At 35.5% G+C, this 17,176-nt stretch overlaps 1 protein-coding gene across 2 annotated transcripts in view; it reads left to right on the forward strand.

Annotated features, from left to right (window-relative positions):
- Nucleotides 1–17,176, forward strand: part of KCNH5 (potassium voltage-gated channel subfamily H member 5) — a 281,080-nt gene that overhangs the window by 14,892 nt on the left and 249,012 nt on the right. For both annotated transcript variants that reach the window (XM_033109621.1, XM_033109620.1), the window contains exons 2-3: nucleotides 7,317–7,440; nucleotides 16,703–16,809. In XM_033109621.1, the coding sequence (XP_032965512.1) occupies nucleotides 7,317–7,440; nucleotides 16,703–16,809 (231 nt within the window). The remainder of the gene's footprint in view (nucleotides 1–7,316; nucleotides 7,441–16,702; nucleotides 16,810–17,176) is intronic.

A 17,176-nucleotide genomic window follows, 5' to 3' on the forward strand; every position in this document is an offset into this window, starting at 1 on the left:
CATAAAAATGAGAGGGAAGAAGAGGGAGAAGGAGAGAGAGAGAGAGAGAGAGAGAGAGAGAGAGAGAGAGAGAGAGAGAGAGAGAGAGGTTTTAACTTCGAAAAAGGACATTAACCATTGTTAATGTACCATTGTTAATGTCCATGAAGTTTCTGGATTAGAATACACAGTTTTCATAAAAAGAAAACGAAAATGTTGTCTAATCATGTCATATACAGGGAATATTGGAGCAGCTCAGAGGAAAGCATTCTGTTCCTGGAATTGCTGTAGAAAGGGAAGAAACATCTCACATACTTTTATATTATTTTAATTAATGAATATAACCTATTTTCTTCCAGAAATTTCTATCAGCCAGGATTATTGATATGGTTTGTATATGATCTCCTTTAGGAATGGGATTAATATGCAGTGGCATGAAATTGAATGTCGTTATTTTCCTATTGTCTGAAGAGGTACACTGTAAAGAGGAAGTGCTTCCTTTATGTTAAAACAAAGCAAAACAAAAGTTTAGATACCAATTCAGAAATATGACACGATAGACTAGAAAGGCTTAGAAAGTGAGGCCTGGTTCTGTGTTATTCTCCTGCTAGACACCCTTTTCCTAAGTTTATTGAGTATTTTAACTTTCTTGGCCTGCTTTCCCATCCATAGAAAGAAGGAAAGGGTGCACAAGATGAGTGCATTGATGAGCTTGGGGATCACCTTGTTAAAATGTAGGTTCTGATTCATTGGGTCTGGGATGGGTCCCAGATTCTGTATTGCTAATAAACTCCTTGTTGATACTGGTCCAGGTTTTAAGTAGTAAGGTACAGGTTTTCCAAACCTGGCTGAGTAGGAGACTCTTTTCTGTGGCTGTATTTTTGTGTTCACCTTGAGGGAATATGTCCAGTGTCCCTGCTCGTGAGAATTTAATAATCTGTATTTTTGACAGTCATTACAAGATTCTACTGTGGCTGCCAGCATTTAGGAATTATTGCGGTTGTACATTAGTGCTTCTCTACCCTGGCTGTACATTAGACTCCCCAGAGAAGATGTAAAAACAAATACTGATGTCTGGATCTTGCTCCAAGCCCAACTAAGACAAAATCTTTGAGGGGTGGGGTCTGGAGTGAATAACTCTGGTGGCCCCCTCCGATCCTCCTCGACCTCCATCCCAGTTGAGTGTGCAGTCAAAATTGAGAAATAGTCACGATTCCTAGTGGGCCATTATGAATTAGGGCCTGCGATTTGGTTTTTGACCTTCTAACCCTTGAGGGAAAAGCACTTGTTTTATTTCATGTCTATCTCTGAGAGGATACAGGATGGTCTTGAAACAATATAATGAGATGTTTTCAAGACTCCGCCTCTTGCAAAGATCCATTCAAGAATCTGCTCATCTGTGGGACTATAGCTTCTGCAATGTTGTCCTGGACTACTACCACCTGGTATAGATAACGACCCGATTCTTAGGCCCCTCATGCAGGAACACATTGTGTATTTGAACCATTTGGACAAGAAATGTTTGTAAACATCTTTAAGAACAGGAATAATATGGATCCAAAGAAAGGTTTAGTTCCCCAGAATTCATTGCTCTTTGTATGCTAGGAACTGTGGATACAAATCAGAGCTGGTTTACCTAAAATTGAGTGATGACTGTCTTAGTATATTTGGGCTACTATAACAAAATACCATGACTTGCATGGTTTATAAACAACAGAAATTTATTTCTCACAGTTCTGGAGGCTGGAAGTCCAAGATCATGGTGCTAGCATGGTCAAGTTCTGGGAGAACCCTCCTCCTGGTTGCAGAATACTGACTTGCAGAATACTTATATCTTCACATGATGGAGAGCAGAGCAGAGAAAGCAAGCTCCTTATGACTCATAAGGGCAATAACACCATTCATGAGAGACTCCACCCTCATGACCCCATTGAAACCTAATCCCATCATGTCTAAATTATTAGAAAGAACCTGGTCAGAAGGTTAGAGAAAGATTCACTGAGGTCATGACAACTGAGTTAAGATCTAAATAAATGTAGGTGCCCACCATATGAGGAGGAAAAGCAGTGGTGTTTAGGCAGAAAGAATGGCAAGTTAAAAGGTTTTATAATGGGAGAGAACTTGAAGCTCACAAGAATATAAGAAAAATAGCATGGCTATCAGAGAGGAGGCGGAATGGTGAGAGCTGAGGTTTAGCAGACTTTGACGTCATAATAGGCCGTGGAAAGAATGTGGGCATTTTAAGTGCCACGATAAGCTATTGATGGTTGTTAAAGCAGGGAGGGGCATAATCTAATTTGAATTTTGAAATGACCTGTCTGGCTTCAGTGTGGATAATCCATTGAAGAAATCCCAGAGAGGGTTGGTGTATAGCTATTGGTGTGGTCCAAGGGAGAGATGATGGAAGCTTGGAGTTGGGAGATGATGGTGAGGATTCAGAGATATGGAAAGATTTGAAAGGTTTAAGAGATAAATAAAGATTTGGTAATGGCTTAGATATAGGGGTCCTGAGAAGGATGTTGAAAGATGGCTTCTGGATTTCTGATTTCCGTAATTGCATGGATGGCAAGCCCACTTTCTAAGATTGAAACACTGGAAAAGCATCTGACTTGAGGGAATGAAAGGTAATGGACATGTCTGCTGAGGTACATTTACAATGTACCAAGGTCAACTTGGATATCAGGATCTAGAATTTATAGAAGAGGTCTGGTTTGGAGATATAATGTGATGAGTTACCGAGTCTATGGATGTAGGTGAAAGTATAAGAGGAGCTGAAGTGGAGGAACTCTAAAATGTCCTCACTGGGTAAGGAATGTTGATCCTGCCAAGGAAATGGAGGTGTGTCCAGAGAATCAGGGGAATGTTGTTGTATGAGAGCTAATGACTGAGAAATTTTTAAGGAGGGAGTGGTTACCAATGCTTCTGAATTGTCAAGTGAAATGAGTCAAAGACATCCTTGGGATTTGGTGACATGGAGAGGTTATTGGTGATCTTGGCTGTCTTGGAATGGTGAGGACAGAGACAAATAGGAGTAAATAGGAGATGAATAGGAAATGGAACTAATGAGAAGAGACAACTTTTACGGTAAGTTTGTCCTGTGAAGGGTTGGAGACAGATATGGTGGTAGCCAGAGGGGGATGCTGGCTGAGTGGTACTTAGTGAATGGGTTATAGAGAAGATAGAGTTGAGTTGGTTCTTAAAAGTTTTGGTAGGCAAAGGGATGGAGGAAGTGCTTCAAGTAGATAGTGGGCATCATATTTTGGGGGCACAATGAGGACCTGACCTAACTGCAATAGTATGGATTTTAGGAGTAATGAAAAATATGTTTCTATAGGTAAGGAGGATGACACTGAATTTCAGAAGGCTTTGCAAATCTGGGAGAGGATTTGGTGACGTAACCAGTTGGGAGACTTGATCTCAATGACAAGTGGTAGGATGGAGGCAGGGCTTCAAGGGGACAAGTGAATAGAGTCTAAAAATCAGACTGAAAATCAGGATGAGTTGAGGCATGGAGAACATGCACCTAGCTGTGTGGACTGCCGCAGTTACTTAGTTCTGAATTGGGGAGCATATGGATTAGAGAGGGTAAACTGCCTCGGACCTGGCCTGGGGTCAGAGGGGAAAGAAGTAAATTTTTGGCGACTATATTACAAATATTTATAAATGATATTATACATAAAGACAATATCATGTAGACTTTATAATTCATGAAGTATTTTTGTGCAAATAAGCTCATTTTAATCTCTACTCTAACCTCCCTGTGTATCAAGGAAGGGTGGTATTACCATTCTTAGAACTAAGGCTCAGCTCATATGCCACTGTTTTACTAAAACTTCTGATTCTCTTTTTCTTTGTTGTCCTTTAAATGTGAGGTATAATTTATATGAGGTAAAATACACATATCTTAAGTGTACAGTTCAATAAGTTTTGACAAGTGTATATTTGTGTGTAACTTACACCTTTATAAAGACAGAATAATGACCCTCCCCAGAAAGTTATTTTTGCCTCTTTCCTGTCAGTCCCCCTACCATTCCACAATCGAATATGAATGTAGCACTATTTAAAATCCAGTCTTTTGTTGATAGAAATTGGCATGGTTTTCAATGTTTGGCTACTATGAATGAATCTGACGTGAACATTTTTCTTCAAGTCTTTTTGTTAACGTATGTTTTCATTTCACTTGAAGGAATGCCTAAGAGTGAAATTTCTGAGTCATAGTTGAATATTTAACTTCAAAAGAAGCCATTTTCCAAAGTGATCATACAATTTTATATTTGCACTAGGATTTTATAAAGAGTGTGAATTGTTCCACATTTTCATCAACATTTTGTATTGTTAGTCTTTATAACCACTCAAGTGGTTGAGCAGGGATATAGCATTATCCTTGTGCTTTTAGTTTATATTTCCCTGATGCATGGTGACAGTGAACATCTTGTTCTTGTGCTTATTGGCCATTGTGTATTTTCTGTGAAATGTCTTCAAGTCATTTGCCTATTTTGTTAACTGGGTCATTTTTCCTTTTGTAGGAATTTTTAAAATATTCTGAATAGGAATTCTTTCTCAGATACCACTGTATTGTGAATGTTTTTATCTTGGTCTGTGGATTTGCCTTTCGTTTTCTTGACAGTGTCCTTGAATGAACTGTTGATTTTAATTTTGATGATATCTAATTATCAACACTTGATTTTGTGATGATTACTATGTGAGTCTTATCTGGGAAATTTTTGTTTTCCTTAAGGTTTCAAAGATTTCCTCCTATGCTTTCTTTTTAGTTTTCATTTTTTTTATTTAGGTCTATGATCCAATTTAAATTATTGTTATTTTGTATGTGTGTGTGTGGTGTGAGGTAGAGATCATGGTTCAATATTTGCTCATATGGATATCCAGTTGTTTTAGCACAGTTCATTGAAAAGACTTTTCTTTACCCTTTAAACTGCCTTCACATCTTTGCAAAATGTCAGTTGACCATTTATGTGAGGCTCTGTATCTTTTTTCTTTATTTTTTTATTTTCAGCAGTTTTCTCTTCCTACTGTGGCTTTGTTTGTATTTATCTTCCTTGAGGCTTACTAATCTAAAATCTGTGGGTTGTTATTTTTTATATTGTTTGAAAAAATTTTAGTCTTCATTTATCCAAATAACATTTGTGCCTTATTCTTTATTTTCTTTTCCAGATTCAACTACATATATTTTAGATTTCTTGATATCCCACAGGACGTCTCTTTAATCTTTTTCTCGTTTTGCTTCAGTTTACAATAACTTGCACTGATGTGTTTTTAAATTGTTCCTTATTTTTTAGGGTCTAATCTACTGTTAAACTTATCCAATGAATTTTTTATTTCAGAGAGTGTGTTTATTTCTCTGCTCCCATACTGAACTCTTTTTCTATTGACTATTTTTCTCATTTATTGTTGTCACGGTTCTCTGGTTTTGTTTTTTTGTTTTTTGCATGCCTAATAATTTTTCACTGTATACTGGACACTGTGTTGATACATTGTAGAGATTTTGGATTTTATTATTTTCCTCTGAAAAGTGGTACATTTTATGTTAGCAGGTAGTTAAATTACTGTTGATCATGATTTTCCCTTTTTGGTGTGTGTGTGTGTCTATTTTCTACATTTTTGATCTTTGTTTCAGGTCACACACCCCTTTAACCTGGGACTTGTTTCTTACTCCAAAAGCATGGCCTTCTGTGGCTTAAATGGCAATCCTATAGAATTTACCAAGCTTCTCTGACTTGATAGGACTTGAACTCTGAAATTTGTCTTGTTTGCTTGGGGAGCTGGTGAAATTTCTGCTTACCTTTAGTCTTTTCATCATTTCTGGACTTGATGGTTTCCTTTGTAGTCATATACTGTGCATGCACAGTTCAGGTCACAGAGAAGGATTTGAGGTAGATTTATATACAGATTTACGGCTCCAGATGTCAAAGGCTCTCCCTCTTAACTTTAAGCTGCTCTGGCAGCCCCAAATTGTCACCTTTGACTTTTCTGCTAGAATTCTGTCTCCTATGAACTGAATATACTGGGAAGTGCTCTCAGGGGAATGGACAATTAAATGAATAGCTCAGTTAATGTATCTCCCTTTTTTCAAAGATTTGTCTTTTCCAATTTCTGTCTACTTTTGGTTGGCTTTTAGTGTCTTGAAACAGATTTCTTCCCATATTTTGTCCTGTGCTTCTTGATTTAGCATCTCTTCTGCTAAATTGTAATTGGTTGTTACATATTTGTTTTCTTCATATACAAGTGTTTTGAGAGTAAAGGGTGTGTTTTATTGATCTTTATTCTAGTCCATTGTCTGACCCAGGGTAGTGCCTTTTACTTAGCACGTGCTTAGTAAATGTTGAATTGCACTGTTATTTTTTTGAAGACCAACTGTGAGTCAGGATTTAAAGTTTTCTACTCTTAAGTTAATTTATCTTTTTAGTACATTACTATGAATATCAGTTGAAAGGAGATTTTTTTTTTTGGTAGATATTTTGAATATTTTGAAGTGTAGTGTTCCTTTTAAAATTTTTACTCTTTTAAAATATTTAAAAATTTTTTCATTTTTATATTTTAATTCATTTTAATGTTAATATATTTATCATGTTATGTAGAAATTGCTAACGCTATTGCCTACAGCTATTGGATTTTCAATCAAGGTTGATACCAAAAAATATTATTTTTTGTGTTAAATTTTTATGCATAAAGCAAAACTACTTCTTTCTGGAAAACAGACCAGAGATGTTTCTTTTATTTAGAATAACGATAGTTTGCAAATTCTGTGTAGTGTATGGTTGAAAATAATATCTTTGAATAATTTTATTTTAAAAAGTGACTCTTCAATGGTATTTTTAAATTAGACTTCTTAGGAGCAATCTAATGGACAAAGACTTTGTTTCTTCATGTCAAAATTACATTAATAGAATTTCTGGAAGAGCCACCTAAGTTTGCCTCTGTTGTCAAGTCCACTATTCTCAATTTGTGGAGAAGTGACTGTAGCACTAATGTTAATAAGCTTATCTGCTTTTAGGTGTAATTATTATAGTCATTAACATTTATTTAATATTAACCATGACTTGTTTTCATAGCTTAGTGTATACTTGAATGCAAAGAGGTATTATAAACTGGCTTTGCTTCAGTGGAGTTTTCAGTTTGCATGCAAATCTTTTACTTATTGCAGATCTCATTTGATGATCATGTTAAACTGATTATATCAATTTCAAGAATAGGTTTTATTCTGTGTACCATAAGAAACCATAGTTGCATTTGTCTGTCTTTATGAATTTTTTTGATTACTTGAAAGAAGTACATTGTTAATTAAAGCTAAAATTTTCCTTTTCTTCTTTCTTCTTTAGAATCGAGTTTCTTACTGGGGAATGCCCAGATTGTAGATTGGCCTGTAGTTTATAGTAATGACGGTTTTTGCAAACTCTCTGGATATCATCGAGCTGACGTCATGCAGAAAAGCAGCACTTGCAGGTAGGTAATAGAACAGCTCAGGAACCTTTTCTGGAGTTTAACTAAATGCAAAATGTGGTTAAAAGGCTTAAAGTGACTAAGACTCACAGTGATATAGTGATTTATAATAAATATATATTTGAATCACAGGACCCTAAGCTGGTGAGCTCAGAATTTCTTGTTGGTGTGAGGAGCCTCCCCCACCACGACACATTGGAATTGGTGCCAGAACATATTTACTCACATATATAAACTATAGGGTAAAAATTATATTAGAATACTAAGGAGAGTAAACTGTCAATGGAAATATACAGTTTAAGAGCCATTAGTGGAAATTTTTGCAGAGAAGCATTTTTGCATATCTGTGAATTTATGAATTCATTCAATAAATATTTCTTGTAACTCACTCTGAGTCAGGAACTAGTCTAGGTGCTGAGTGATCAAAGGAGCATTGTGTATCACGGCACCATGGATGGCCTCAGTACTTCTTGAACTGCTTAAAACTGTCTTGAACAAAGTAAACAACCCCCAACCAAGTAGGGCATAGTTCATTAACATTTAAAGAACATCAAAGTAAAGTTCTTACATCCTGTGTAAATCATAGTACTTTGTAATGTTGATACATTGTACCATAGCTATTTTGTTTGACTTATGTAAAACAGAATATGGCATTTATATTATTTATAACAACTTTGAAAAAAATATGCCATATCTGTGAGCTTAAAGAGAGAGTATTACACAAAAAGATCATGAAAAAGAAAAGGAAACGATATAAGGAACCAATTTTGAATCTGAAACTTTTTCACAATATTTCAGAGGCTAGATGGGATGTTTTTTTCCCTTGAGTTAAGTTTTCTTTAAAGATCTCAACTAAGCACCAAAATCATGTTATTTTAGAACTACAAGAGATCTGAATTATTTTCTATTCCAAATGTTTTTGTTTTTCAGAGGAGGAAACTGAGGTAGAGTTTTATGTTAAGGGACTTGCCCAGGGAAACAAATGATTTATGTATCTTTTTTTCTACCCTTTTCTGCTGAGAAATACTATGTACATATATACAAATATGTATATATTCTGCATCATCATGGAGGGCAGGATTTCATATTATACCATGGGTTGAAATTTGACTACACATAGGAATCACAGAGAAATTTTGCAAAACATCAATTCTCTTACCTCACCTCAAACCTATTGAATCAGAACCTCCCTAGGTGGGTAGGTGGGGGCTGGAATTCATACTTTTAACTGTCAGCTCAGATGGTTCTAATGCTTAGCCAGGTTTGAGAAATAATCTGTTCAAACATCCTCTTCCTTCATTTAGCCTCTCTCAAGCGATCCTCATTTCTTTCTTTACTAAATCATTCTCACACGAGTCTTTACTCCCATGTCTAAAATTGGTAAATGAAGTGATGAAAAACAGTGGCCCCTTGTTGAGAAACTCCCTTTGGTAGCACTGAGGCCTTTTGTGCCGTTTTATCTGTTGAGTCGATACCTGTTGGGCTACCACTAAGGTGTGTGTTGTAAGTTCTGGGAGGTTAAAGTTTGTCTTGAACATCTCTGCCCCCTTACATCTCAGCAGAATTTAGGTTAGAAAAAGGTTAGTTTATGATAGACCTTCCCTGTGGAATAGGCTCTATAGAGGGTTGCAGAGAATGTAGATGCTCCCATACCCATTTCCTCTTCTTGGGCTGTGGACATCCCATCATCATCATTGAAACTAATGCCTGTTTCAATGCCATGTTCCACCTGAAGGTATTTATGATTCTCTCAACAAGATGTGGTTTTCCTTCTCGGATTCCTCATAGTTCATCATTTGGCATCATCATCTGGCCTTCAATGAGCTGTCCTTATCCCTTGGGTGTTTACTGCTATTGCTTTTGTTGTCATTTTTGAGATATATTGCTCTTCATACCTGGATATATTGGAAAGTCCTGCTGCTAGCTCTTGCTTTCCCATGGCTCTGCCCCCATCCCAGCCTGTTTTCTTTAGCATGTGCAGTTTTTCCTCCAGAAGGTTCATTTAAAAAAATGCTAGCATGTTGTATTAGCATATTCTGTCCCCTGAAAGAGTTGCTTTTTCCCTCCCACCATCAGTGCCAGCTTATAAATGCGTTGAAAGTACGGATTCCCTCTTGTTCACTTGTGTATGCTCTATAAGACACAGCTCAGTGTTTTCTGTCAGTATTGGTTGAATTAGATTGGCTTGTTTTGCAATAAACCCTAACCGAGGTCTCTCATGCTTCCATTTAACAAGCTTTCATTTATTGTATTTCACCCCAAGTGTTATGGTATTTGAGGTGGATAAGAAAACAGAAAGCTTTGGATTATGTTATGCTTTTTCACTGTGGGAAAAACCTCTCTTCATTATTTCTAGAGAGTATTTTCAAAATGATAATATTCTTAACATAAGCAATTATTTCTTGATTGCACAAAATGCCCAGTGTGTTTAGCTAATCTAAAAATTGCAATAAGTTTAAGGCCCTCACAGAGCAATGAAGGCTAGCATCTGCTACCTGAACAAATGGTATTTGAACCCAATCAGGTTTTCTTAACATAGTTTGTTTTAATGTGCTTCCCGTTTAAACTTCCTCATCCCTTTTTAAAATTAAACTATACCCATTTTATATTTATTGCAGCATTTTTTTTTAGAAGAATGAAGATCAGAAAATAAGCAAAATGTCCAGTAGTAGATTTGTTAAAAAATATTATGGCAAAGCCCTAACTTTCTAAATCATAGGTTGGAAGGATAATGACACTGGAAGAAGCTAACAACATATTATTAAGTAAAAAAAAAAAAAAAAATCAACCAACCAACCAACCAAACAAAAAGGCCAGTTTACAAAACAGTACCTCCATGATGATTTTCATTTTTTTTTTTTTACATATAGCTTCTTTCTATTTCCTGTATAAATCTATAAAAGCCTTTGAATATGAGACACAAGGGAACAGAAGGAGGGAAGAAGAAAATTGTACATACATTTAGAAGCCCAGTGTTAGTAACTAAAAGTTATTATAGAGTTCTGGAATCACTGAATATAGAGATAAATCATTTGATTCTGAGGTAAATAATTCAAAGAATTTTACTAATTTTAATAATGACAAGTTTTAGGCAAACATAACAGAATAAGAAACGACACATCAGTGAGCATCAGTTTGTGTGGAAAGAAATATGACACTTTAGATGGTGAAAAAAAATTCCCTTTATATACAACTTGCATTTTAGATGGATTAAAGTAAACAGGATTAAAATAGTAATCAGGTAAAGACTAATGTCCTATTTTTTAAATGTTCAAACATGAATTGTTTTATGGGAAAATAAAAAACAACAACAACAATTTGTGATTTTACCATACCAAGAGGCTAAGATTAATTTTTTTTCTTATTTTTTCCTTTTTTGTCCTTCCCGACCCTTCCTTCATTAGACCAGGTGCACAGAATCTAATCGAACACACTCCTCAGTTTGTCCCAGTATTATCACTGTACTCTCTCTGGGCGAGGTCTCTATTTCATTCTCCCCTCCCCCTTCATCATATCTCCGTTCCTCTTCCATAGTTATTCATTATAGTGTGTTTATTGTATGCCTTTCTAATCTATCTTCCATTTGTTTATTAGCTATGTATTCTTAAATGATGTTGCTTCACGTGTGTTTGTTTTTAAGACCCACATAGTAAATACCATGCGGTAGGATTTATAGTTTCTTACTTTTCTCACTTACTCTTATGTTTTGAGATTTTTTATGTTGCTGTGTGATAATATATTTCATTATGTCTGACTGCCATATAGTGCTCCAGTTTCTTTACAGCCTCTTCGTTTTATTTATCTGTTCCATTACATGAACTCCAACTTCTGACACTTTGCTACCTCAAATAACTTGGAGATAAATATCGTCATACACATCTTCTTGTGACCCCATGTGTGACGTTGTCTGTCTATGCCCAAAACTAGGATTGCTGGATAGTAGAATAGATACAGAATTTGTAAATTCACTGCTCTCATATTGCTGTCAAGTAGCCTCCTTTTTCCATTCTCTACAGCCGTGAGTTGAGGGTTCCAGTTTTCCTACTTCCTTCTACTTCGTAATAGTATCTAAAGTTTTATTTTAATAAATCTCATGTATGCTACGTACTGTCACATTCTTGTTTTAGCTAAAATTAAAAAAAGCTATTCTTACAACACGTAAGGATTCCTACAATTTCAAATCTAGTCCATTTTATTATAATTGCATTCCAAAGCAATTGTCTAATAATTGCATTCCAAGCCTTTGGATTGTTTTGCTGTTTATTAAAGGACACAAAGCATATTGCATGTTTGATGGAGGTTGTAAGTTCTGGGGGAATTGCATTTAAAAGCATATGATCTTGTTTCATGACCCCTGGGAAGCCCTGACTTTCAAGACATACTTTCATAGTTTAGATAAAAACCACGTTAGCATTTTATTTTTCATTAACCTGAAACTTTTAAAAGCCCATTCTGCTTTTTTTTTTTTTTTTTTTAAAGGATAAAGGGGTGATAAGAGCAATCATGTAGGTAGGGAGCTGGAGTAGATAGATGCTTTCAAAATCATTTTGTTTTCTGGAAGAGCCCATTAATAATCCGTTGCCAAGGCATTGAAATTAGAGAACGAAGCAGAGATATTAAGAGACACTTTACTGGATATATTTCACAAGTAGTTTTATTAACACAGGATTATCTCAGCCAACAAGAGCACATTACACATGATGAATGCCAGTCAGTCTGGTTCCATTTGGCTGAGGGCTCTGCGTCACACAGTGGCACTGAGGGACAGTGTTGGAGAGCAGATGCTCACGCTCCAAAGGTTAGAGATGTCCAATGCTATCCCCAGATTCCCTTAATTACATGTCATGGGCCTACCCTTTATTACTCTATCTAAATCCTTTTAAGCCTATATAAATTAACGGGTTGTGAAACCTTTTGGTTATAATCTACTATATGAAGTAATGCTTTGATTTATTCCAAAATTACTTTTTTCAGATTTTGAAAGCTGAGATCTTATTTGTTTCTAAATTCTCCTCTTCCTCTCTCTCAGGCTTCTTTTTTGACCCTTTGACTATAGATCGCAGCCCACCCTCCCATTAACTTCTGTGGTGATTTTACTCTTGTGTCTGATTCTGTGCTGAAGACCACATTTAGCAACAGCATTAGGTCAATCTGTGTGGTTTCTGTGACGAGCCATTTGCTAGTCTGTGAAGTACAGACTGTAGATAACATTATTCTTTTCTAGTTTGGTGTTTTAGTCCAGGAACATTGTTTGACCATTAGCAAATTGAGATAGATGGCGGACCTCATGATAGGTTTTACTTTTTTCAGTTTGTATGGTTCCTTTCTCCCTTGGAAGTAAGTCTATCAACATTCTAGCCATTCTTACTGTGAGGTATCATAATGAGGCTTGTTTGTGAGATTTTGATGGCAGAACAAGGGTTCCAGGAATAAGTAAATCCTGCTATAAACTAAAGTCACCTGTTCCTATAAGTTTCCTTGGCAAGAATATACACGAAAGATATACTGCTACATACTTAGGCAAGCTGGATATGGCTTAGGCCAGGCCCAAGGAAAACTTCTCCCTTATTCCCAAACCAAATCTTAACCATCAGTTAGTTGTATGGCAAGAGAAGTGGCCGGATGATCCAGGAGAAGGTCTGGGTGAGTTCATGCTTCTAACTACTGGACTCACAGAGGAAGAAGACACACAGGTGATGTGCTTCTCTCTTTAAGTCTCAGTGACCCTGCCCATTAGCAAGCGTGGCCCAACCCCCATCCTATAATTGTGGAGAAACAAGGCGGTTGGGGCTGGAGGGGGCTTCTTTTAACCTCGCCCATAAGAAGCCTTCCACTGATAACAGCCATTCTACAACACATTCTCATTTGCAACTGTATGTGCAGCATCCTTTTAATACTCACTCTCTGAGTTATATTAACATTATCATCATTTTACTGAGGAGGAAACTGAGAGAGGTTATACCACTTGTCCGTGAATTATAGTTCTCCAAGTGCACTCACTGCTCCTCTGTTATATCTTGACTGTTTAACATTATAGAAGAGGTAAATTGCTTCTGTGTATTGAGTTTTTCCTTCCACTAAAATAAACAGTGCAATTGTAGAAGTCATTTATAATATCAGTGAAACAGTGTAAGAAATAGACTAATTTTTGAAAAGTATTCAGATTGTAATAGTCTGGTATTTTTTTCTTGAAGTGCCTTTATATTTTTAGGACAGGTGATTTTAGCGTTGGGAGGGCTAAAATACTGAAGAATACGTTACAGAATTTTCATAATTTATTTGAAAAATTGCTGGTTTTCATCTAATCTGCAGAATTTTAGCTGAATCAAACTTGTATTTCTTAAGTGATATTATTACATCTATTTCCAAAACAGTCTCTTTTTTTAGTTGTAACTTATTTTTTAATTCTGTTAGAGTTTATTTTTCACAATTTTTATCCTAGTTGCTTGTTATATTATAGATGCTTTTTTTAAAAAATGTTTTTCTGTTGGCCAGTTGTGAATATTGTGTTTCAGTTTATTGAACTATAGAGCCCTGATATTTGGTAATAGAAGCAAAATGGTTTTCTTTACTTTTTCTTAAGACCACAAACATTTAGTTAGCTTAATTATCCTTATCTTATTTTTTGTGTTTAATGTTTTCTCTTTATTAGAGTTTTTAGATTAAAAATACAGTCAATTATCATTATTTAAAAAACTGTTTATTTTTAAAAGTTCACTTGTCTGTAAAGAATATTATTAACAGCATTAAACTAACATTTTATTTTTTTGGAGGGAGGGACTTTGTGCATTTTAACTGAGGTATTCTAATTTAATTGTAATGATGTCAAGAGATTTTCATAGAACTCACATGAGCTGAAATTCGGGCTTTAGACAGGAACTGTGGCTTTTCAATGCCATCTTATAGGTAGGTAGTCGCTAAAGTTTCATGTTTTAGTTTACCTGTCAGATTATGGAGTTTCTGTTATTCTATTCTGAGATTCTGGTTTATTTTACTATTATAATGACAATTGAAATATCTTTTTAATGAAAGATAGAAATAATATAATTGAAAATGCAGGATGCAAATTGCAAGGGCAATCTTTGGTCTGCTTCATTTCATTTTTTAGTTTCTAAAATTTCTTAGTTTCATTTCCTTTCATTTCTTAGTTTCTAGAATTCTAGTTTCTTAGGTTAATGATGCTGTATGAGTGGCCTGAGTTACTCTAATTTCTAGGTGTGATATGGCATTGGTACTGAACCCTGCTAGTCTTTGATGGATCTTGCTAACACACTCTGCTTTTCAAGTTGTAAATTTTCTAGATCAATGCATTCAGGGACAGTTTTCATGAGAATGATGAATCTTAACCTTCAGGGACCCTCACTTGAGTGGATGTCTTTCAAGGCTGTGTGCCTAATTTTGTATTCTTTTCCTTAAAGAGGGCCACTAAAATTGTATAAGCTTCAGGCCCCACCACACTTGGATTTGCCCCTGGCCAATACTCTAACTCATTGAAAACTGGGAGGAAAGCAATAATAAAGATATACTTGAGCCTTCAAAATCTTATCGAAGATACTTAGCAGTAACATATTCCTTCCCGGTGGAAGAAATGATCTGAGCAATTACACTAACTAGCAGAACTGTATATCTAAAACCAGATGAAGAACTGATGATTGTAAAAACATTAAGAATAGAGTTTTAGAGGCTTGTAGTCGTTGACTGAGTTCTGTTTTGTAGATTATCAGACTTTTGTTGAATTTCTTTTAGAAAAATAAATAATTTCAAATATTAGGAAAACTTTGTGGGATGTAGAAGCTCCCTCTTTAATCTGTTTTATTCGTTCCTTTAGCCATAGTAATAATGTATGTCTCCTTCAATTTGCCACCTTTATTTTTCTCCCATTAGCCATATTTGTACATATTTAAAAAAAATCCTCACAAAGGATGAGCATGCCAGTGCATTATACATGTAACATGAAGTCTTCATATTTCACATAGTATGGAAGGATGAAGCATGAAAAAGACCATGCAAGCTGATACCATGTAATACTATCTTAGTACCCAAAGGAAAAAATTATGTTTGTTCTGTGACCTTGAACAATGTTTGTCGAAACATTAAAAACTCTCTTACTGTTGCTTATAAATGCATGGAAATAAAAATAATAGTAAAACTAATATTCATTTAGTACACTGTGATTCGGAACATTAGAAACATTGAGAATTAAAGTGTTTCATTTCTTTGTAAAAAACCATCATGGGTCATTTGAACATTTCTTGCATTCTTGTAATGTAACGAGAGCAGTTTTTTCTATCTCTTTGCAAATGGTCATACTGCTTTCTAAGTTTAAATCCACTTTAACTCATAACATCCCTCCAATCTCATTGTTCTGAACTATCTCCTAGGGCTCCTTTAATGTGAGATATTTGGTAATTTCATCACTTCCTCTGCGAAACCTTGATCCTGTTCATCACACTTTCTTGATTTATGTTGATAAGTTCTCCTTCACTAAGTTCCTCTGGCTGTGTATCTAGAATCTTCCAATGACAATTATGTCAACTTTCCCACATTCATCTATTTTTTTCTGTGACTTCATTTGTGTTCAATTCAAATTCCCTTCGGCATTATCATTTTCATTTCTTTGATGGACTTTAATCTTTGAGGGCTAATCTGGCTTTCGATTTCCATTTTTGTAAAATGTCACATGGATTTATCATTGGGAGACAAAGAAGCAACACAAGTACATGCTCTGGATAGTGTGTGAATTGAGTAACAGATGCACAGTGACTAATGCTGACAGCCTTTGAGAGAAGTGAGGTGAATGGCTGCTGATCGTGATGTGCTGTCTGTTATTTGCCAGGGATTTATAGAGTGAAGAGCTAACAGTGAAGCTGAAACTTGATGCAATTATTCATAGTTAATATTCTAGGGTAACTGAAATTTGAATGGTTGCTGTTGGGAAACTGGTGTTATTTGACTAAACCATAGTGATTGGAATATGCCTAGAAATCTGTGCATCTATGAACCGTGTACAGCAAGAACTGCTTCTCTCTCTTTCTCTTTCTCTCTCTCTCTCTCTGTATGTTTGAAATAACTTCTAATGCTAGCTTTTAGCAAGAAGTTTAACAATTATGATTAAAACATGGTTTAAATATCTTAGTTCATTTTGTGGGAGCAACGTTATATTTTATAAGTAAGTTTGAATACTTAGCCAACAAAGACAACTGTATGATTTTATGTAGTGTTTGAAAAACAACACAAAACTGAAGCAGATGTTTTTTCCTTCTAGTTTTATGTATGGGGAATTGACTGACAAGAAGACCATTGAGAAAGTCAGGCAGACCTTTGACAACTACGAGTCAAACTGCTTTGAAGTCCTTCTGTACAAGAAAAACAGTAGGTATCTAAGTTATCAATAAGATGTGCCACGTCTTTATTAATGCTGTGTTTTGGTAGGTGGTAGTTAAGCCATAGTGTAAGGAGAATATAAAACTTCACTTCTTCTCCTTGCAGGGATAGGGGCTGCTAAATGGCAAAATTATTAATAATGATTCTAGCTATGAAAAGCAACCTTTTGAGGAATGGAAGAAAAACATGGTGTATTTTAATGTGAATTTTTTGGTGTTTGTCAGGTGGCAAAATGTTTTATAATTAATACTCATGGTAAAGATCCCATAATTGCTGACAGCAACTAAAAATGACAGGGAAATTCATTCATTTCTTCTGTGGTTAAAGGAAAAGGTGATTGGTATCACTGAGTAGG

Source organism: Rhinolophus ferrumequinum, chromosome 6 (genome assembly GCF_004115265.2).
Source record: "Rhinolophus ferrumequinum isolate MPI-CBG mRhiFer1 chromosome 6, mRhiFer1_v1.p, whole genome shotgun sequence".
Classification (NCBI taxonomy): Eukaryota; Metazoa; Chordata; class Mammalia; order Chiroptera; family Rhinolophidae; genus Rhinolophus; species Rhinolophus ferrumequinum.